At 40.0% G+C, this 23720-nt stretch overlaps 1 protein-coding gene across 5 annotated transcripts; it reads left to right on the top strand.

Moving 5' to 3' along the window:
• Positions 1–996: 996 nt before the first annotated feature.
• On the top strand, positions 997–22353 carry MPC1 (mitochondrial pyruvate carrier 1). Of its 5 annotated transcripts, XM_053592923.1 has the most exons (5): positions 1707–1913; positions 8035–8038; positions 20431–20527; positions 21195–21327; positions 21824–22353. In XM_053592923.1, the coding sequence occupies exons 1-5, from the start codon at positions 1843–1845 to the stop codon at positions 21846–21848; spliced, it is 330 nt and encodes a 109-aa protein (XP_053448898.1). In that variant the 5' UTR covers positions 1707–1842; the 3' UTR covers positions 21849–22353. The 5 variants fall into 5 exon arrangements, with proteins under 5 accessions (XP_053448897.1, XP_053448898.1, XP_053448896.1 ...); XM_053592922.1 differs by lacking the exons at positions 1707–1913; positions 8035–8038 and adding an exon at positions 997–1015; XM_053592921.1 differs by lacking the exon at positions 8035–8038 and having other exon boundaries at positions 1714–1913.
• The last annotated feature ends 1367 nt before the right edge of the window (positions 22354–23720 follow it).

Here is a 23720-nt window from a genome sequence, read left to right as displayed (position 1 = left end):
ACTGAGTGAATGCTTGAAGATATTCTTCTTTTAACTCTGTTCCCCTATAGCTGCTTTCGTCTTTGTGCCCTGCTCGGAAAACTAGTCACTGTTTAGAGGAAGGGATTTACTACACTAGTGGTTACATTGATATGATAAATATTTCAAGTTAAAATTCAGCTAATAGATAATGGATTAGGTGTGTACGTGACTGGAAGAGTATAAAACTTAAACTTGGAATAAAGAACTTTGCTATATGCCATCCCACAGTGTATAGTCTGTTTCTTGATAGGAGAGTTTACGCCTACAGCAAAGCTGCTGCTCGTTTGCGTCTCGGGTCACGCAACATTTGATAGCATATGTTGCTTGTTCAAACTTCAAAAGGAACAAAAGGGTATACAATGAATAGTTCCCCCCATCCCTTATTCTCTTAGCCATCCTTAGAAGCAGCTACTGCTAACATTTCTCCAGTATTTTTGCAAACAGAAATTTATATATTTTCTATGTACACAAATTAGCAGCATACTTTATGCACTATTCTCTGCACCTTATTTTCTTGCAAATGAATCTTAGAGATCGTTTACATCAGTGTATATACCTGTAGAACTCCCTTATTCTTTAACCTCTGTCTGCTAATCTACTGAATGGGTGTACCATGATTTATTTAACTCTCCCTATGGATGGATATGTAAATTCTTTCTAATCATTCCATATTAAAAATAATGCTGTAAATATGAAATTTTACAAACTTGCTTGTTTATCCTAAGGTGCTTCTAGAAATGGACTTTCTGGGTCAAAGAACATGTCCCTTACTTACGCTAATACAATAGACGAGCAAGGTCGGAGAGTTCCTGTCCACCACAGGCATTTTAAGTGACGGAATTACTTATGTCAAAAACAAAACAAAACGAATGAGCTTGGGAAAGTGAAAAGCTTTTCTCTTAAGTGGCGTAAAATCTGAAAGTCGTGCTGCGGTTGGAACTTGTGGGCCTGGGTCTCGTGCTAATGGTCCTTCTTTCAACTTGCACACCGGTAAGTGTGTAAGGCCTTAATCTTTATGTCAACACGTATGCAATTACACTTCCTTGAGACTAAGGCTTCATACTATTTTTGCGCGGTTTGGTCTCGGAGGTGGCTGCCTCCTAGCCCACAGTAGGAGGACCGAGCGAAAGGTGCAGCCTTGTGTTCACAGCCCCCACCCCGCGCCACGCTGGTGGGATCTGTCCCGGGGATGTGCTCGGGGAGAAGCCGGGACGCTGGCAGGGCGGGGCCGCTGGGGCACTAACTGTATCCCCAAACACTAGCCAGGCCCAGCTCGCGGGCCGCCGCCGCCCACGTGGGCGCAGAGAGCGCCGGCTACGCCGCCAAGGTGCCCTTGCGCCGGTGCGGTCCCAGACACAGGTCCTGGGCGCTAGGGCGGCCGCAGGGACTCCCGTCGAGCCCCCCACCGTCCCAAGACACATTGCCGGGAGCTCAACAGTTGTCTCACGTCACAGTGGGGCAGAGAAGTGTCACCTCTACGCTCGGGCGGGCTCGGAGGGGCAGGTGCCTAGCAACCGCCAGCCATTGCCCGCCGAGCCGTGGCCATTTTACGGCAGCAGGCCTCGCCCCCGCGCGCCGCCGAGGGGCGGGAAGGAGGTGTGCGGCTCACACCAGCCAATCTGCGCGGCCGCCTTCCGTCCTGCGCCTTCTCATAGGCCGAGAGCTGGCGGCGCGGGGCGGCCGTAAGGCGTGGCCGAGTGTCGTGAGGCGGGCTCGCAGGGCAGCGCGCTGCCAGCGGCCGCCCGGTCGGCTGGTTGTCATTGGGCTCCGAGGAGCAGAGGCAGCGGCGGGGAGCGGGAGGAGCTGGTGTCCGGCACAGTCATGGCTGGCGCGCTGGTGCGGAAAGCAGCAGACTATGTCCGGAGCAAGGATTTCCGGGACTACCTCATGAGGTGACCAGTGCGGCGAGCCGGACTCTGGACTCGGGAGGGGTGGCTCGGGAGGCCGGAACGGGCGGGACAGGGCAGAGGCAGGAGGGTCCCCACCGAGACCCCGCCCGGACCACCGCGCACTGGTGGGGACGGCATAGAGGGCGGTGACGGTGGGCGCCCCTCTCTTAAGTGATGACATTGGGGAGTCCCTCCTGGCAGGGGTGACAGTGGGCACCGCTCTCGACAGTAGTGACAGTGGGGTGTCCCTCCCGGCAGTGATGACAATAGGACATCTCCCCTCTCACCTCCGGGGCGTTTCTGACAGATGCCCTGGGTGGGTCGCTGGTCAGGGTCGCGCTGGGCACCTGCAGGCCGGTGGGCGTCCGGGGGTGCGGACCGGGAAACGCCAGGCGGAGGCGCTGCCCAGGGGAGTTTCGGCGCCGGAGCTCCCGGAGGTGACAACAGACATAAAACGTGGAGTCCGCCTTCGGGTTTTCTCATTTGGGGGATCTTAAGTCTAAGCTTGGGCAGGAATAAAATTTTAAATCTTTTATATACAAAATTCTATCAAATGAAAGTAAAATGCTGTGTTTCAAACACAATACTTTTTCTTACTGTTTTATTTTCCATTAATCTTGTTCTCCAGTTAGAAACAAAGGGCATTCACCGTTGAAAAACGTGAACATACATTTTATTTGCATCTCTAATCTTGAGGTGGCTGCTTTTATTTCAAAATATCTGATATAACTTTGAAACTATTTTAAATTATTTAGGCATATAATGTTAGTTTCTGCGTGTGACTTTAAAACCTAGCAAGTTCAGGGCTGGTTTTTTCGATAGTTTATAGTGTAGTAAAGAAGTAAAGAGATGACAGCTGAGGAGAAATAACTCCTATTGTAGCCATCTAAAGGGTGTAATATGAAAGCGACTTGATTTTAGCAGTAAGAAAGGATTACTTTTTAAATCCTGAATTTTATTGCAAAAACATTTTACTTCTAATTTTACAGAGCAGTAGAGTAAGACAAGTAATTGTCTACTATATAGTGAAGTTGGAAACAGAAGCTTCACTGTCTACATTTCTGTGCTTAAGTAGGACTATGATTAATTAAGATAAATGTTTAGTGATGTGGGGCACAGCAGTTTATCAGATTAATTTTGGGGGAAATTTTAAGCCAGGAAGTAATCTGAGGATATGCTCTTAATCCTTGATGTTAAGTTTCTTAATGAATTTGAATATTACTTTAGTTTTATCAGAATGTCTTCTATTTGTATGAAGAGCCTTCCTGATAGTTAGGTACACATAAGAATAGCATTGTATGATATAATTAAGAATAAAGTTATTTCATCGTAGCCATATACCTGACACTTCTATTACATAGGAAGAATTTGGTAAATATGTTTTCAAGGAAGAGCATTAGCTCTGCTTTTCTAAATTTGTATTTTCTTCTACTTGATGGGATTCCAAGAGCTAGACTTTTCAATAGAACACTTTGACATATCATCTAACATTTTTTTCTAAAATTAACTTCATGTAGCTTTAATGTTTTTATACTTACTTTCTCCATTATGACTTTAATTGAATTACACTTTGACTAAATAAAGAAAAGAAAAGAATTGCAGTGCACAGAAAAGTGCTGCCTGATAGGGTAGCAGATTAGGATTCAGAAGAATGACTTAAAATCCAGGTATCCCAAGCAAGCCAATCCCAGTGGACTTAGTTTCCCATAAAATGGGTATAGTGATAATGCCCTATCTTGTTGGGTTGTGGGATAATTAAATTGCATAAGAGATGTGAAAATACTTGGAAACTACAAATTACTATACATTATTACTACTTTTTTTCCTCATCTCTTTGCAAACAAATATTTTTTTAAAATTTAACCTTGATGGAGAAAGTGAGACTCTTACGTGTGAGGTATAAAGCTTACCATACACTAATTTTGACCTGAAATTATATTTGAGAGTAAACACATAATGTGAGGTGTGAGACTGACCTTGTTCTCCCTGCCATTCTTGGCAATCCCAGTCTCCCTGGGATTTTACACCAGGGCTGCCAAAATGATTGAGGGCCAGCTGGAGGTCAGGCATCAAAACTCTGACCAGAAGCTTTATATTTTAGCATTTTTACACCCTAGAAAGAGAAGCCTTTCTTCCTAGAACTTATCTGATAAAATTATAACCTATTTGTTCTTCCAAGAGTCTTGCTTACAGCCCTGCTTTTCTTTAGCAAAGGAGAATAAAACATAAACATAATAAATTATGACTCACTTCTAACAATCAGTAGCAAGGTTCTGTACTTTTCTTGAGTCCTCTGTCTACTGAAGGTCTGCATTCTTTTAATAGCCTACTGAAGGGCTATAGAGGTTTTCTAAATTAAAGCTATTCTGGAATTTTTATAATGATTTTAATTACAGATCATAGTTGTTATTCAGCAGAAATTTAAAATCATATTTCACAGAGATTATAAACTTTCAGTCATGTATTATGAATAAGATTGAAGTATGTGGATTTCCAAGTGTATTTTAAATGCTGATTTTTTTTTTTTTTTTTCTCACTGAGAGGGGTTAAGAGAGCAGGCTCTCAAGAGACCTACGAACTGAAGGCAGTGTGTGGACTCTGGATCTGGTGTGAAAAAAAACAGCTGTCAAAGGCATTATTGGTATCTAATGTTGGGATCATATTTAAGTGATCCCAGCATGAAATACTAGTAAGTAATTATTGACAGCTTTGTTAGCTGTGATGATGATATTGCTAAACCTGGGGATGGGTGTGAATGATGACTTTGAAGCCTAGCCTTGCTTCTTTCTAGTCTGTGAGCACAAATTATTTAGCTTTTGTGCTGTGCTGTTTAATGACATAGCATAGTGCCTGATAAAAGTATTCATTCCATTTGTTTTTTGTTGTAATCAATATTACGCGTTTAATCCCCTGGATTTCGGGCACTCTCTTCTTGGTGCCATCTGTCTCTTCTCACCTCAACAAGGATCTTGCGTTGAGAAGTTCCAGGCATTTTCTTGAGAAACTATCTCCTCACATACCTTTTTGACAGAATAAAAGAAGATAGCTCTTCTTTGCTTTTCTTCTCCTCACATTCTCCCTCCTGAAATAAGTTTTGAGATGGGACATATACTTTAGTGATTGAGTCAATCAAGGGCTGCTAAGGTTTATTTTAGAGCTTTACTCCACTTCTTATGTGCAAGTTTGTACGTTAGAGTAGAGGTAAATGGACACACACATATGTCTTTGCAGATATGTGGAAGGATGTTTTAAGCAGAACTTAGATCATATTTTTTAATATGTTTTAAAATTGATCACTCAGCATGCTTACAAATCTAAGGTTAGTGGGATGTTTGCAATCAATACTCTCAAATTAATTGAAAATATTCTTAGTTAATTTTAACTTCTAGTTTCCAGGGGAGCTTTAAGTATTTTTACTTATTACCCAGGTGAGACAGTGTAGTAGAATAAAAGGTAATCTCTCCCAAACTTAGGGACGATTAGAGCTGACAGGGACCATGGAAATCAGATAATACTCCAACTCTTCACTTGCCACACGACAAAACTGATATCTACACCAAACAGAAACCTTGGGAATCTGTGGATGCCCAACTTGTGAAGCCAAAAACAAAAATGTCAGTTTCGGATTGAAAGGAAAATAGTAATGCACAGAACTGGTTTTGAAAAGAAGTAAGGTTTAGATGGTCTCTGGACACCTTTTTTCTGCCATCCTGCCTTCCACACCTGTCCTTGGACTCTGAGCACTTCCCTGCCATATCATTAACTCTCAGAAATTTAATGACGCTATAAATGTTGAAGCAGGACTGGCCATAAGAACCTCTCAATAGCTGTATAGTTCACTTCACAGAGGTCTTCACTGTCATTCAATTTAGTTTTAGCTAGCTAAACATAGCAGAATATTACACATTCTTTTTGTTGAAACTCTCCCACATTTTAATGAACTAGAAAATTAGACAAATTTGGTGAGAATAAATGAAATGCAGCTGAGTACTTTCTGCAAACTACAGAATTACAATCTAGAATATCTCAAAATCATCCCAGTTTATTTTGAATAGAGTTATAAATAGACTAGGTGAGCCTGTCAGTTGGATCCTTTTGGTACTATATAAGAAAGTTATAAATTACCTAAATTACTCTCAGTGCTTTCATAGAAAGCTAACATTACTACCAGTGATTTTTAAGAAAATAAGAGACTGAGATTGGCAATGCTCAACAGATATTATGAAAATAAAGATAAGCTTAGAAGAAACCTGAGCCAACTAATCTCTATTCCAAATTAAGGACAGAGATAAAGTTTATTCCATGATAGTCACCTTCCTTCATCTCTCAGCTCCATCACACTTTTAATTAAAGTCATAATACAAGCTCTTGATTAGTGGAAGTGCTAATGTTTCCCAGTGCTGACTCTGACTACTAATGGGTACTATATTTTTTCTCTGCAAGAAATGTAAGTACCATTTATGCCTATCATGTCTCTCAGTCTGGAAATCCTTCTTCCTTTTTTTATATTTCTTATTTTATTGTCTGTAACTAATGTACTCTCTTTCAAACTGCATTTCTGGAAACTTTTAAAGTACACATCATAAGTAGAAATACTGTAAGTCTAAGGTTCTGATTGTACAAGCATGTGTCATGTTTTTAAAGAATACGCTAAACATGTTTAAAAAGAAGTATAACTGATATGCTAAGAGAGAAAATGGAATCACATAAAATGCTAACTTAAAACCAAAAAAGTCAAGAAAATCTAGAAATCAAACATAGGAACAAAGAATAAGGACAAAAAATAGAAAACAACATATATGGTTGATATTAGTACAATTATATCAATAATCACTTTGAATGTCAGTGGACTAAACACACCAATTAGTTTATAGAGATTGTTGGGGTAGATCAAAAGATAAGACCCGATATACACTATCTATAAGAAACCCACTTTAAATATAAAGACACATATAGATTAAAAGTAAGTGGATAGAGAAAGATATACCATGTTAACACCAAGAAAAAGTAGGAGTAACTATATTAAACAGAGCAGGATTCAGAGCAAGGAAAGTTATCAGGGATAAAAAGGGGCACTACGTCATAATAAAGGGGTCAGTTCTCCAAGAAGACGCAGGTAATAGTTGATTTCAGGTGTCAGTTTGACTGGGTTAAGGGATACCTGGATAGCTATTAAAACATTATTTCTGGGTATGTCTGTGAGGGCGTTTTGAAAGAGATGTGCATTTGATCGGCAGACTGAATAAAAAAGATCTGCCCTCGCTACGTGGGCAGACATCATCCTGTCTGTTGAGGGTCCCAAAGGAACAGAAAGGCATATAAAGGACCAGTTTGCCCTCTCTCCTGGGGGTGGGACATCCATTTTTTCCTCCCGTCAGACACTTTGGGCTTTTGGATTCTGGCATCTACACCAGTGGATTCCCAGTGTAACCAGCTCCCTTCATTCAGTTCCCCAAGGCCTTCCGACTCAGACTGAATCACAGCAGCAGCTCCACTGGTTCTCCAGCATATGGGGGATTTGTTATCCTCTGTAATTGCATGAGCTAATTCCTATAAAATTTTTTGCACACATACATACATACATGTGTGCATTTTTGATTGTGCATTTTTGGAGAACCCTAATATAGCATAGCAATCTTTGATGTGTCTGTACCTAACAATAAAACATCAAAATACATGAGGCAAAAACTAATAGAACTGCAAAGAGAGTTCAATTAATCCACGATTTGAATTCGAGATTTTACCCATCTATCAGAAATTGACAGAGCCAGCAGGCAGAAAATCAGCAAGGACATAATTTAACTCAACAACATCAGTCAGCTGGGGACAGTAGGCTGCTTCACATGGCAGCAGCAGAACACACATTCTTTTTAAGCTCACATGAAATATTTACCAAGTTAAACCATATTTTGGAACACCTTAACGAGCTCAAAAAGGTAGAAATTGTATGTCTGCTTTCAGACCACAGTGGAATTAAACTAGAAGCCAGTACCAGAAAGACAGCAACAATGCACTTCAAAATAGCACTGGTCAAAGAAGAAATCTCAAGAGAAATTTAAAAATATTTTGAACTAAATGAAAGTGCAAAGACAACTTACCAAAATTGGTTAATATGCAGTGAAAGCACTGTTTAGACAGAAACTTATAGCACTGGATGCATATATTAGAAAAGAATTAGTTAAAAGAACAATAAAAACCAAAGTAATCAGAAGAAAAGAAATACAGTAGCCTCCCCTTATCCATAATTTTGGTTTCCTATGATCACCCACAGTCTGAAAATATTAAATGAAGAATTCCAGAAATCATAAGTTTTAATTTGTAACATGATGAAACTTGTGCTGTCCCACTTCATCCCTCTCAGGATATAAATCATCCTTTTGTCCATGTCCACACTGTAGACGCTGCCCACATAGTAGCTGATTCATTTATCAGATTATTGCAGTATTGTAGTACTTGTGCTCAAGTAATCCTTATTTTACTTATTGATGTCCCAAAGCACAACAAGAGTGATGTTGGTGGGAATTTAGATATACCAAGAGAAGCCGTAAAGGTGAAAGCCTTCAGCTTAATGAGAAAAAAATGAAAAATGTCTGCTGAAGTTGATAGGACATATGATATGAACAAATCGTGTAATTAAGAAGAAGAAAAAAGTAGTTCATACTACTTTTGCTGTCATACCTCAGACTGCGAGGTGATGGCCATAGTGTGTGACAAGTGCTTAAGATGGAAAAGGCATCAAATCTATCAGCAGAAGACATGGACAAACATGTTCCTATTAACAGCAGTAAGGTGCAATACTATTCATGGTTTTAGGCATCCACTTGAAGTCTTAGAACTAACCCCTGTGGATGAGGGGGGACTATTATGATAAAAATTAGAGCAAAAGTTGACAAAATTGAAAACAGAAAATCAGTAGAGAAAAATTAATAAAAGCAAAAGCTGGTTCTTTGGAAAAAATCAATAAAAGCCGTAAGCCTCTAGCCAGAGTAATTAAGAAAAAAAGAGGGGGGCGGCCCCATATACCGAGGGGGGCGGGTTCAAACCCGGCCCCAGCCAAACTGCAACCAAAAAATAGCCGGGCGTTGTGGCGGGCGCCTGTAGTCCCAGCTACTCGGGAGGCTGAGGCAAGAGAATCGCCTAAGCCCAGGAGTTGGAGGTTGCTGTGAGCTGTGTGAGGCCACGGCACTCTACCGAGGGCCATAAAGTGAAACTCAGTCTCTACAAAAAAAAAAAAAAAAAAGGAAAAGAAAAAAAGAGGGAAAAAAAATCACTAATATTAGAAATAAAGAAAAGGACAGCACTACAGATCCCATGGACGTTAAAAGGATAGTAAAGGAATACTATGAACAGCTTTGCAATAACCCAGATGCAATGGACCAATTCCTTCAAAGAGACAATATGCTAAAACTCACACAAAAGAAATAGACTAGGCCTATAGCTACCAAAGAAAATGAATCAATAATTAATAACCTGCTGAAACAGTACTAAGCCCAGGTATGTTCACTGTTGAAATCTCCCAAACAGTAAAGGAAGAAGTTATACCAGCCCTCCACAGTCTCTTTCAGGAGATAGATGCAGGGGGAATTCAATCTGTGAGGTCAATGCTTCCTTAATGCCAAACTCAGAAAAGGACATTACAAGGAAAGAAAACTATAGACAAATGCCTTTCATGAACATAGATGTAGAAATCCTCAACAACATGCTAGTAAATCAAGTCAAACAATGTATAAAATGTATAAAAAGAATTATGACCAAGTGGAATTTATTCCAAGTACACAAAACTAGTTCAACACATGAAAATTAATGAATGTAATTATCACACAAACAAGCTAGAAAAGGAGTCACAGGATGATCATTTCAGTAGATGTAGGAAAAACATTTGACAAATCCAACATGCATTCGTGATAAAAACTCAGTAAACTAGGAATAAAGGGGAATTTTCTCAAGTTGACAAAGAATATAAGGAACCTACAGCTGGCATCACCCTTACTGGTAAGAAACTCAAAGCTTTCCCACTAATATCAGGAACAAGCAAGGATATTCCAGCTCACCACAGCTTTTCAGCATCATACTGGAATGCAATAAGACAAGAAAAAAAATAAAAAGTAAATAGGAATTAAGAAGCAAAACTCTCTTTGTTCATAGTGGATGTGATTGTCCATATAGAAAATCAAAAAAAGAATTGACCATAACCTAGAATTCCTTCTGGAACTAATAAACAATTTTAAAGATACACTGTTAATGTACAAAAGTCAGTTGCTTTCATATATACTGGCAATTAACAAGTGGAATTGAAATAAAAAATGCCATACCACTTAGATTAACATTCCCCCAAAATGAAATACTTAAGATATAAATCTAGCAAACTATGCACAAAATTCTTATGAGGAAAACAATTCTAATGAAAGATATCAAAAAGTAAATAAATGGAGAGAGATTCCATGTTCATGGATAGGAAGACTCAATATTGTCAAGGTGTCCATTCTTACTAACTTGATCTATAAATTTAAGGCAATTCCAGTCATATTCCTTCTAAGTTATTCTGTGGATATCAACAAATGGATTCTGAAGTTTATATAGAAAAGCAGTAGACCCCCAAATAGCCAACACAATGTTAAAGGAGAACAACAAAGTAAGAGTCAAGACATTGTGGTATTGGCGAAAGAATAGACAAATAGAGGTGGCGCCTGTGGCTCAAAGGAGCAGAGCGCCAGCCCCATATACTGGAAGTGGTGGGTTCAAACCTGGCCCTGGCCAAAAACTGAAAAAAAAAAAAAAAAAAGAATAGAAAAATAGATCAATGAACAAAAGGCAGAGCCCAGAACAAAATGAACAAAATGCCGAGCCCAGAAATAGACTCACGTAAGTATAGTCAACTAAATTTTGACAAAGGAACAAAGACAAAATGATGCAGCAAAGACAGTCTTTTTAATAAATAGTGTTGGAACAATAGACATCCACTTGCCACAAAAAAATAAAAAACTAGACACAGACCTTATACTCTTTACAAAAATTTACTCAAAAGAGATCCCAGACCTAAATGTGAAACACAAAACTTATTATAAGACTTCTAGAAGATAATGTAAAACCTAAATTACCCTGGGTTTGGTGATGACCTTTTAGATAAAACACCAAAAGTGTGATCCATGAAAGAAAGAATTGATAAGCTTGATTTCATTAAAATTAAAAATTTTTACTCTGAAAGACACGGTTAAGAGAATGAAAAGACAAGACTGGGACAAAGTATTTTCGAAAGACATAATTGATAAAGCAGTGTTTCTCAACCTTTTTGGCACCAGGGACCAGTTACAAGGAAGACAACGTTTTCATGGATTGGGGGCAGGGGCATTAGATTCTCATAAGGAATGGGCAACCTGGATCTCTCTGGTTCGCCCTCCTATGAGAATCTAATGCCACTGCTGAGGTGACAGGAGGCAGAGCTCTGGCAGTGACCAGCGATGGAAAGCAACTGTCAATACAGATGAAGCTTTGCTGGCTTGCTGCCACACGTGTCTTGCTGTGCAGCCCAGCTCCTAACTAGGCTACAGACCAGCATCAGTGCACAGCCTAGGAGTTGGAGACTGCAGTGATAAAGGACTGCCATCTGAAAAATACAAAGAACCGTTGCTGTCCACTGCGCTTCTAGTCAATGACGCAGAGGTAACACTGCAGACGAAATGAATGATTTTAAAAGGGATGGCTGGTGCTCGCTCAGGTGCAACAGCAATCAGCCATCTTTATTTACTTTCTTATATATCCAAACTCATCAGATAAAAATAATTCAAGAATAAAGAAGACAAAAGGTAAAGACCCTTTATCAGTGTTAATACAGCAAAGTATGTACACACCTTTCTTAACCAAGAATATCCTATTTGGAGATAAACAACAATGGAGTTGAACCACACAGGACTGGGTTGTCTGTTCTGTTTGCCCACTGCCCTATATAACTAACTGAAAGTTATTGTGTAAATAGAGGAAGGGAATTAAGTGCGACAGTCCATTGCCCCAGGCAGATGATCTGTCTCCACCTACGACTTGGCAAGGGCCTTCCAGCACACTCTTTCCTTTAAGGCGTGACTGCCTGCATTTTTCAGCAAAGCCGCTATGTGAGCTGGGGGAGAATATCCCCCCAAACTCACACCTAGCCCAAGTACTAGAAATGTCCCTTCTCAAGGCCTTGCACCTCAAGGAGCACAAGTGAGACTGATTCACCTTACAAGGGTGCGGTGGACTATGCTTCTTCAAAGAACTCTTAAAACTCAACAGTAAGAAACCAACTCAATTACAAAGTAGGCCAAAGCCCCTGAGGCAGGCACACAGATGGCATAGTCATATGAGAAGATGCTCCGCATCACGTGTCCTCAGGGAAGTGCAAAATGAAACAATGAGATGCGTTAAATACCTCTTAGAATAGCCCAAATGAAGAATGCTGATAGTATCAGATGCTGGTTAGGATATGCATGAACGGGAACACTCATTCATTGCTGGTGGGAATGCAAAATGGTACGGCCACTTTGGAAAACAGTTTGATGTTTTCTTACAATAATAAATACACTCTTACCATATGATCTAGCAATCACACTCTGTGGTATCTACCCAAAGGAGCTGAAAACTTAGGTCCACAGAAATCCCTGCACATTGATATCTATAAAGGTTTTATTCATAATTGCCAAAATTTGGATGCAAACAAGATGTGCTTCAGTAGGTGAATGGAACAATTAACAGTGGTATATCCAGATAATGGAATATATTATTCAGCACTAAAATGAAATGAGCCATGAAAAAAGACATGGAGTAAACTTAAATGCACATTACTAACTAAAAAGCCAATCTGAAAAGGTTACATACTGTGTGATTCCAACTATGTGACATTCTGGAAAAGGCAAAATTATGAAGACTAAAAAGATTGGTGGTTGCCAGAGGCTAGGGGAAGAGGAGAGAGCTGGCGAAGCACAGGGTTTTCAGAGCAGTGACCCTACTAACAGGCACTGTAACTATGGATGTGTGCCATCGTGTGTTTGTCCAACACCAGAGTGAACCTGAACGTGGACTGTGGATTTGGGTGATGATGTATTGACGTAGGTTCACTGATTGTTAACAAATGTACCACTGTGGTGGGCGATGTCGGTAAGGTGGGATCTATGCATGTCTGGGGTGAGGGTATATAGAACATTTCTGTACTAATGCTTAGTTTTGCTGAAGGCCTACAATTGCTCTAAAAAATAAAGTTTATTTCAAAAAATCAGAATAGTTGGGTTTGCAAAATGCCATATGTAATGAAAGCTATGCATAAACATTTATAAAATACCTTTTCTAAGTAGGCCAGCAACATTTACTATTTTTCAATAAATTAATATATAAAATATATACAAAAAAAAATCAGAATAGTTTGTCTTTAACTGGAATATAGTTTTACTTCCATGAGAATTCATGGTCATAAGTGAACTCAAGAAAGCCTATATGAGTTTTTGTTTTCTTTTGCTGAGAATAAGGGCAGCATACCAAATAAAGAGAAAATCAAAGATTGTTTCTATACAGTTCTACATTATTGTCCCCAAACTTCAGTTTGTATGTGGCTTATAAATTTATCTTTCTTTGGAGCAGGTACTAATATATATATATGTATATATTATACACCAGTAGGCATTTTTTTTTCTAGTTTGCCTCTGCACAAACATGCTTTTCAGATTTTTGACTGAATGGTTGATTCATGTTATTTTGAAAAACCCTGACATGGGTGGCGCCTGTGGCTCAGTGAGTAGTACGCTGGCCCCACATACATAGGGTGGCGGGTTCAAACCCGGCCCCAGCCAAACTGCAACAAAAAATAGCCAGGTGTTATGGTAGGTGCCTATAGTCCCAGCTACTCCTGAGGCTGAGGCAAGAGAATCACCTAAGCCCAAGCTGGAAGTTGCTGAGCCCCTGAGCTGTGATGTCACGGCACTCTACCAAGAGCAACAAAGTGAGACTCTGTCTCTGAAAAAAAAAAAAAAAAAGAAAGAAAAAGCAAACCCTGACATAGAATTGAAGGATATGGATTGTGCAGTTTTGTATTTCACAGGGATACTTAGAATGACTTTATTCTAAGATGGTTTTACAGTCATTCAGCTGCTTTTAAAGTGAAGTCATCCACTTTAATTCAGTGCTTAGATTCTCGCAGCACTGGCTTATACAGGACATGAAGGCAGAAGTTAATTCTCAGCTCAGCACCTGTAGTTCAGTGGTGAGGGTTCCAGCCACATACACCAGGGCTGGTGGGTTCCAACCTGGCCTGGGGCTGCTAAACAACGATGACAACAACAACAACAAATAGCCAGGTGTTGTGGTGGGCGCCTGTAGTCCCAGCTACGTGGGAGAATGAGGCAAAAGAATCACTTGGGCCCAGGAGTTTGAAGTTGCTGTGAGCTCTGATGCCATGGCACTCTACCGAGGGTGACATGGTGAGACTCTGTCTCAAAAAAAAAGAAATTAATTCTCCCTGTTCTTCTGTTTGCATATCTATATTAAGATCTGCTATTTTAAAATAGAACTATTGTATAATGTGATTTAAGGAGAGAGTCTTACATTGAAAACTACATTATATCTGAGTTGAAACCTTACATTAAGTATATGTCTTTTAAAAGATATTTTAAAAAAGGAAAAAAATGTGCTCTTGGTAACTTATAGTTATGTAAATGGCCTGTGTTCAGATTCTGAACAAAGATATTTTAGGGAAAGTAATGCTATAGGTGACTTGTAGCTTGACTGTACTTTCTGATCCTATCAGGTTACCTGCCCTCTGCTATCAAGCACTGTGCTCAGGTTGTACTTGCTGTGAGATATGTTTTTGGTGATGTAATTTATTAGACAGGCTCTTTCTGTGGCTTTAGATATTTCATAACAGAACGTGTTCTAAGAATACAATAGTACCCCTGTATGGTTGGTTTTGCTTTCCACAGTGATAGTTACCTTAAATGAACTGTGTTCTGAAAATATTACAGTATTTTGAGAGAGAGACCACATTCACATAACTTTTATCTACCCTGTTTCCCCGAAAATAAGACTTCCTCTGAAAATAAGACCTACTTACAGGAAAGATAAGACGTCCCCTGAAAATAAAACCTAGCGCATCTTTGGGAGCACACCTTAAAATAAGACACTGTCTTATTTTCGGGGAAACAGGGTAGTACATGGCTATAATTGTTCTTTTATTATTAGCTATTGTTAATTTCTTACTGTGCCTAATTTATAGATTGCCCATCATGGCTATGTAACTTTAAAAAAATCATAGTATATATCTATAGGGTTCAGTACTATCCGCAGTATCAGTACCTTGGGGGTAAGGGAGGACTGCTGTATTATTAGCATCAGCAGTGATTATTATAAATTAGAATCTCTGTGACATCTAACTGAAAACAACCAGGAGAGTTGTTTGGACATGAATGTGTTTATAAAGGATTTCAATATTTTATTTTGGTAACTCAGTATCTCTAATTTGATATTTTCCCATAAAGGAAGAGTTAAGCTATATCCTGGCTAGAGTAATTGCTATTTCATAAAGAAAAGTAACTTATTATGCAATTTTGATGTATTTTTTAAAATGGTATCAAGTTTAGCATTCAGGAAAACAGACCTCACAGTGTTTACTCCTCATTCATTGAACAAATATTTTTTCAATGCTTTCTAGATGCAGGCACCACTTTAAGCAGTTCAGTAGTAACAAAACACATGCCTCCTGGGGACTTTTATTCTGGCTGTAATGTATTAGTGTGTAGAAATGGAAAATTCATTGTTAGATTTCTACAGTAGTGTGCTCCTCTGCATCTTGTCATTTTCAAAGAAATAGTTCCATTCCAGCTGTCCTGTCCAGTTTGAGAGCCACAAGCCACCAGTGGCTACTGAACACTTGAAATGTGGCTGATTGAAACTGACATGTGCTGTAAATATGAAATACACCCTGGATTTCAAGGAATTCGTACCAAAAGTATGTAACATACCTAATTAAGAATTTTTATTGATTATATGTTCAAATTAAAATATTTTTGATACATTGGAATTAATAAACTATTAATACAACTAATGTCTATGATTTCTTTTTACTAATTGTACCTTTTAGAAATTTGTGGTTTGTATTTTTAGCTTGCATTATATTTTGATTGGATAGCTCTGCCCTAAAGACTAAGTTTATTTTACATAAAATTAAGATTTAGGGTGGTGCCTGTGGCTCAAGGAGTAGGGTGCTGGCCCCATATACCAGAGGTGGAGGGTTCAAACCCAGCCCTGGCCAAAAAAAAATTAATTCCATTAGAACAAATTGTGATTAGAAATATTACTTCATCTGGCCGGGCACAGTGGCTCACGCCTGTAATCCCAGTACTTGGGAGGCCGAGGCAGGTGGATTGTCTGAGCTCACAGGTTTGAGACTAGCCTGAGCCAGAGTGAGACCTCATCTCTAAAAATAGCCAGGTGTTGTGGCGGGCACCTGTAGTCCCAGCTACTTGGGAGGCTGAGACAAGAGACTCGCTTGAGCCCAAGAGTTTGAGGTTGCAGTGAGCTATGACACCACAGCACTACAAAGGGTGAAAAAGTGAGACTCTGTCTAAAAAAAAAAAAAAAAATTACTTGATTTTTTTTTAATAAAAGAAAAAAGGGTACATGTTGCTAAAATTGTAGTCCTAATCCTGAAATTTGAATACAACTGTGAGGTTGAAGAAACCTAATAGAACTTTATTCTTTAAAAGCATCTGATCTTCTTTTTTTTTTTTTTCCATGTCTCCCTTGTCTGACCCTCGGTGACTCCTCACAAAACAGTACGGTAAGAACATTCTTCATATCCATGTCAGGCTTTTGCAGACTTTCTACGTTAACAGAGTACAGACCACAGACATGGCACCCTTTGATTGAGACAGCCTCTCAGCCAGTGAGCAGCAGGCACAAACGACTCTGTGCCCTGCTCCTGGCTTTAGAAAGGAGCATGCCGTGATATTGCTGGTAACAGATGAAAGAAAAAGAGAAACAGGAAAAGAAGGGTGAGATGATTTTTCCAAAGAATGGAGCTCATTCCAATGGTTTGATTTCCAAACAGAGAGTGCTGCATGCTTCTGTTTGAACTTTTAGACAAATTAAGAATCAAAGTATTGGGTGGCGCCTGTGGCTCAGTCGGTAAGGCACCGGCCCCATATACCGAGGGTGGCGGGTTCAAACCCGGCCCCAGCCAAACTGCAACCAAAAAATAGCCGGGCGTTGTGGCGGGCACCTGTAGTCCCAGCTACTCGGGAGGCTGAGGCAAGAGAATCGCTTAAGCCCAGGAGTTGGAGGTTGCTGTGAGCTGTGTGAGGCCACGGCACTCTACCGAGGGCCATAAAGTGAGACTCTGTCTCTACAAAAAAAAAAAAAAAAAAAGAATCAAAGTATTTTTCCAGTGAATCCAAACATGTTAATTGTCTTTTTGAATATTAATCATGAACTTTCTTCTTTTTCTTAAAACATGAATATCTGACAATAGATCAAATGTGTTCTAAAAAAGGAAAGAGAATTAGAATCTTATACTGGATTAAAAGGATGCATTATAAACTTTCTAAGGTTAGGTATTTTAGTAAACTCATGCTAAAATTGATTTTTAACTTTTGTGTTCTTTTTAAGAAATATATTTTAAGTATAGTTCAATGCTTACAGTCCTAAATGTATATTAACTTGCAGAAGTCTGTTTCAAATAACCTAACACTCATCACACTTACACTTCTTTTTTTTTTTTGAAACAAAGTCTCACTCTATTGCCTTGGGTAGAGTGCAGTGGCATCATAGCTTACAGCAACCTCAAACTCTTGGGTTCAAAGGATCCTCTTGCCTCAGCCTCCCAAGTAGCCGGAACTACAGGGGCCTGCCACGAGGCCTGGCTAATTTTTCTATTTTTAGTAGAGATTGGGGTCTCACTCTTGCTCAGGCTAGTATTGAACTCCTGAATTCAAGCAACTCACCTACTTCAGCCTCTCACAGTGTTAAGAGTACAGGCATGAGCCACTGCACCTGGCCACACTTAAACTTTTAATATCACCACCGTGCCAGAAATCCCCTAAAGCTACAGCTTTACGCCATTGCCTATTTCTTTTCACATCTGGTGGTAGGTGAACCTCGGCTGCTAACTCTCTAGGCTCTGTACAGTCCTCAGTCCACACTGACAAAGTAGACAGCAAGGTCACCACTCAGTGCAGAGCAGGGGAAAGAGAGTAATGGAAAAGGAGATGAAAATAGACCAAGTGGGCATCTATAGCTCAGTGGTTAGGGTGCCGGCCACATGCACCAGGGCTGGTGGGTTTGAACCCAGCCTAGGCCTGCTAAACAAACAAACAAAAAAATAGCTGAGCATTGTGGCAGGCGCCTGTAGTCCCAGCTACTAGGGAGGCTGAGGCAAGAGAATTGCTTGAGCCCAAGAGTTTGAGGTTGCTGTGAGCTGTGACTGACGCCACGACACTCGACAGAGGGCAACAGAGTGAGACTCTGTCTCAAAAAAAAAAAGAAAAAGAAAAGAAAAGGACCAAGTGGGGACAGGTCTGGTCAAAAAAGGAGGCAAAGGAAGATCATTGTGGAATAACAGAGTTGAAAATTGAAGTGACACCCAGTAAAAGGGTTAAGTGGGAAAAGAAGTAAGTAGGTGAGGGAGAGAGAGGTGCTTTCCCTTACAAAGGTTTGTGGAGTAAGGACAAAGGGAAAATGCACCTCATCTAAATACAAGTTAAAGTTATAGCAGCATTTTAGATGGCACCCAGTCTGAATACAGAGGGCGGATTAGCCAGCTCAGAACCTTGAAATTCTTTATACCAATTGTCCTTAATTTACAGAGTTTATAACTAAGATGTTAAACACTGGAGAACTTCGCTGCTGGTTACAGCAACTTAGACATCTCATAGTCACTGAAAGCACACCCCTGGTGGCTCACATTTAAACGTGTTATAGTAAACATTTCAAAATATTTTTATGTTATGCCAAATATAATTCCCATCTATTTTTCTAGTATTTTCCTTGATTTCCCATTTCTTAGGGAAATTTTGGATTTTAACCCCTACTCAATAACAGAAAGGTGAAGTCTAGAAATGTGTTCTCCAGTCTGAATTTACCGTGAACACTATGATGGACAGCTGGGGGGCTGTTTTCCCTCATCAATGTTCTAAGAACTAACAGGGGCATCTACTCAACTGTGTGTGGTTTCTTTTCAGATTTTAAAATATCATTTGCGAATTCTGTGTTAATGAAACAACTTTAATTTAATGGACAAAAGCCACTAGGACTATTTCATTTCAGCCTCAGAAATTAAACTGGATGTGGCACTTGTTAATAAACAAGGTGCTTCCTTCTGGGATGGTGGGTGCTGTAGTTGCAGAACGCAAAACTGCTGTTCCATTTCTTTATAGTTTTGCTATTACTTCAAAAATTACCAATTTTATTTTCTTAGTATCTGGGTCCAGGGTATACATTTCCAAGTTCTAAGATCCTAGCATAATTCACATGTGCTGAAAATAATTTCTTCCCTTATTGAGTTCCTTTCCTCAGAAAAAATTTGGGTCTGAATTTTAAGAATTATTAACAACTACCATTTTTCTTTTCTTTTCTTTTCTTTTTTTGAGATAGGGTCTTGGTCTACTGCCCAGGCTAGAGTGCAGTGGTGTCATCATAGCTCACTGCAACCTTAAACTCCTGGACTCAAAGCAATCCTCCTGCCTAAGCCTCCCAAGTAGCTGGGACAACAAGCACATACCACTACTCCCAAATAATTTGTATTCATCTATTTTTGTAGAGATGGGGTTTCACTATTGCTCAAGCTAGTCTCAAACTCCTGGCCTCAAGTGATCCTCCCATCTCAGCCTCCCAAAGTGCTGGGATTACAGGTGTGAGCTATCATGCCCAAAAGAATTAACTATCTTAATGAAAATTTGAAGAAAGGAGTTTTGATAGATTTAAACATGATATTTTGGAGAATGGTTCTAACAAGGTTTTAATTATAACAAGTAAAAAGTTAATTTTTTTTTTTTTTGTAGAGGCAGAGTCTCACTTTACAGCCCTCGGTAGAGTGCCGTGGCCTCACACAGCTCACAGCAACCTCCAACTCCTGGGCTTAAGCGATTCTCTTGCCTCAGCCTCCCGAGTAGCTGGGACTACAGGCGCCCGCCACAACGCCTGGCTATTTTTTGGTTGCAGTTTGGCTGGGGCTGGGTTTGAACCCGCCACCCTCGGTATATGGGGCCGACGCCTTACTGACTGAGCCACAGGCGCCACCCAAAAGTTAATATTTTTTAAATCGTCCTAATGGAACAATCATAGATTACTTAGTTGTAATGTGGAAACTGAAGGGAAGCTTGGTGAACTGCAAATCCTGTCCAGCTCTTGGCTCACCTGTGAGGCCTCCACATTGACATCCCTCAGTTAACCCAGTACACCTGAAGACTTGTCGCCACACATTTCACACGATTGTTTACAGCAAGGGGAATCTGCAGCTGTGCGTCCTCATCTTAACTTTTCCTTTCTTCCTCCTCTCATTTTTTTGTAGCACTTCTGGGGCCCAGTAGCTAACTGGGGTCTGCCTGTTGCTGCCATCAATGACATGAACAAATCTCCAGAGATTATCAGTGGGCGGATGACATTTGGTAAGATACAGATTTGGATAATTAGGAAGACATTAAATGTCCTAGAGCTCCTGTTTGCATTTAAAGTCTGTAGCACCAGATGTTAGTCACTATTAGAAAGTCACATTAGAATATGATGGCATTGAAGGGTGTTACCTCTCCAAGTAAGTAAGAAAACAAGATCAATCAGAAATACTTATCTAGGAGCTATTACCATTGCATTTGTTGTTCAGATTTAGTGTACCCATTAAGAATGTATCATCTTAATCATTTTAATAGCCAGCCTAACATATTTATATTGTGAACTAGATTTTGAGAAAGTATAATTAAATTTACTTAAAACCTTGACATAATGTTTGAACAAAACTATTATTAAGGGGATAGCAGTTTTTTTTTTTTTTTGAGATAATGGATTATAAACAACTCTAGGGACAGAAAAAGTTGGCTAGAACTAATTTCAGCCTACTCTTGCTTACAAATAGTTCTCCATATGTTTAGTAAATAACAAAAATGTCTAATAGTACAGCAAAATATTTTATGAGCTTCCCATTTGTCTATCACCCATGAAAAGCTTTAGCAGAAGAGGTTCTTATTAAGACAATGAAATTGTTTATCTCTGTGGTCCCACTGACTCTAAGTTTTCTATGTTTTAAGTTGTCAATTTTCTTTGCTTTAATATTTTTGGCAGCCCTCTGTTGCTATTCTTTGATATTTATGAGATTTGCCTACAAGGTGCAGCCTCGAAACTGGCTTCTGTTTGCATGCCATGCAACAAATGAAGTAGCCCAGGTCATCCAGGGAGGACGGCTTATCAAATATGAGTAAGCAGATCCCAATTTAATTTTGTTCTGAGGAATTGGGGAGAATGAAACTAAATGATCCTATCTTCAGGGACACTGGGGAACTGGGATATGTGGGTATAGAGATGTGTTTTAGTAACTGGGGAAACTGAACTTAACAAAACATGAGGTAGGCTGACAGCATCCCAAATCAGATCTGAAATCTGAAATGCTCCAAAACCTGAAACTTTTTGCGGACCAACATGACACCCAAAGGAAATGTTGACAGGAGCATTTTGGATTTGGGATTAGGGATGCTCAACTAGTATAATACAAATATTCCAAAATCTGAAGAAATTTGAAATCCAAAGCACTTCTGGTCCTAAGCATTTCTGATAGATGCTCAGCCTTGTTACTCTTTATAAAATTGTAAGTTGAAATATATGTTATGCAAGGCCTTTTAAAAGCTATCCAAAGCCTTCAAAGCTGGCAGTGAAATTTTGTTTCTCATTGCATTTTTCTTTGTGTTTATTTTCAGGATGACTAAAAAGGCATCTGCCTAACAAGGGAAATGAAGAACCCACTTTTAAAGGGACAGCATCACCAGCCACTGCTGCTGAGTCACAGATTCCATCATCACAGTCTTGCTAGGGAAAATAATGCTGAATGCTATTTTTACTAACCATACTATTTTTATAGAGATAGCCGAGAGTCTGTAAACTAACTCTCTGCTGCCTTACTGAATATTTTACTTCTCTTCATAAAGAGTAGCTCAAAATATGCAATTAATTTAGTAACTTCTGATGATGGTTTTATCTGCAGTAATATGTATATTATCTATTAAAATGTACTCAGTGAAAAACTGAAGAGAACAAAATTTGTAACTACTAGCAATTAAGTTCTCAGAACTCTTGACTTTTTCTTTAATGACAGCAAGACAACCAAGAGCTGGCCACAACCTAAATTCTTATCCCCGGTGTTTAAAAATGTTATCTGTGTATTTCCATGCAGTGTGTATATTGAGATGCTGTAACTTAATGGCAATAAATGATTTAAATATTTGTTAAATTAGTATGATTAAATATCTTGCTATAGTTGCTAGCAAACTACAGACTGAATCTGAAAAGACAATTATAGGTGAGAAATGGAATGCCTTGAAAATTAAAATGGAAGGAGGCAATGTGGGCTAGAAGGGGAGCGTCTTCAGGAAGCTGGTCAGAATGTCTTCTTCTCTCAGGACAAAGGCTGGAAACATACCCACCCCCATCACTGTGTCTACAGGCCTAGCACATGGGCACTGAGCTCCCCTTCCCTGCCTATGAAGAGTCGACAGGTGATTTCTGTGGTGATCTCAGAACGGAGCTACATTCTGGGGACGTGCCCTGGAGCACTGCACTAGGCCGGGGAGGAAGCTGACTTCTGGAGAAGGGATAAAGCCCTTAGGTAAGAGAACTGTTCCCAGAGTAGTCTGACAAATGACGGGATATGGCCTCAGAACACGGTCCTGACTTAACGTTCACATTATGCAGTTAAGTCACGGTTTACAAAAAGTCCAGCTTGAACCTGAACAGTTTACCATTCTCTGCAGTGGCAGATAAGGACAGCAGAGCAGCTGGCAGGGAGCAGAGGAAAGCCTGGTGTCAGAGCAGTCAGGACTTCTTAGGACACCCTCTCTGTCTCACGGTCCCTCTGAGGAGCCCCTTATTCTGTCACTTTTGTTTCCTTTATAAGGTGCTATGCATTTGACAAAGCTTTGTCACACGTATTCTCTGTGAAGCAGGCAGGACCTTTATAGAAGAAGGAACATGTCTTGGAGCAGTGAGACAACTGGTACTTGGCAGAGATGAGGCGCTGCACCTGCCCTGGGGCTCTTTTCTTCCCAGCTGGGACCTGCCAGACCAGGTTAAAGGAACTAGTCTGACTAAGTTAAACCTACTTTCTACTTTATTTAGTATACAAACACATTGACTAGCAGCTGGAAGCCTCACTCCCTCCAGAGTTAGCCCCTGTCAGATTTTGTTAGTTTGGGATCTTTCTCTTCCTTTTGTCACCTTGGAAAAACTGCCATCCTGTAGGCCGTTAGCACTGAGTAAGGAGCAAGGGGATTTTCCACACTTGCTGCAGAAAGATTTGCTAGGTCCCAAAGAGGTGATCCTGTAGGTCAGCCCAGTGGGAAGCCAGAAGCCAGAGAAGTCCTGGGGTCCAGCAGCAGGTAGTGCAGGCAAAGCTCCGATAACAATCAGGGCAACAAACTGGTTCAGTGAACTTTTCTCACACTCCTGAGGACAAAATATGGAGAGAGGCCAGGAAGGCAACTCCTGCTAGCCAAAAGCTTCATGCAGGTGAGAGAAGCCTGTAAAACACCACATGCAGTCAAAGTAGGTGCAAATTGGGGAGTTGCGCAGAGTCTGCGTTCTTAGGAGGTGCCTACGGGA

This window comes from Nycticebus coucang, chromosome 5, assembly GCF_027406575.1.
Source record: "Nycticebus coucang isolate mNycCou1 chromosome 5, mNycCou1.pri, whole genome shotgun sequence".
In the NCBI taxonomy this organism is placed as follows: domain Eukaryota; kingdom Metazoa; phylum Chordata; class Mammalia; order Primates; family Lorisidae; genus Nycticebus; species Nycticebus coucang.
Note: the sequence above shows the minus strand (reverse complement) of the source record. Positions and strands in the feature narration are given on the sequence as shown.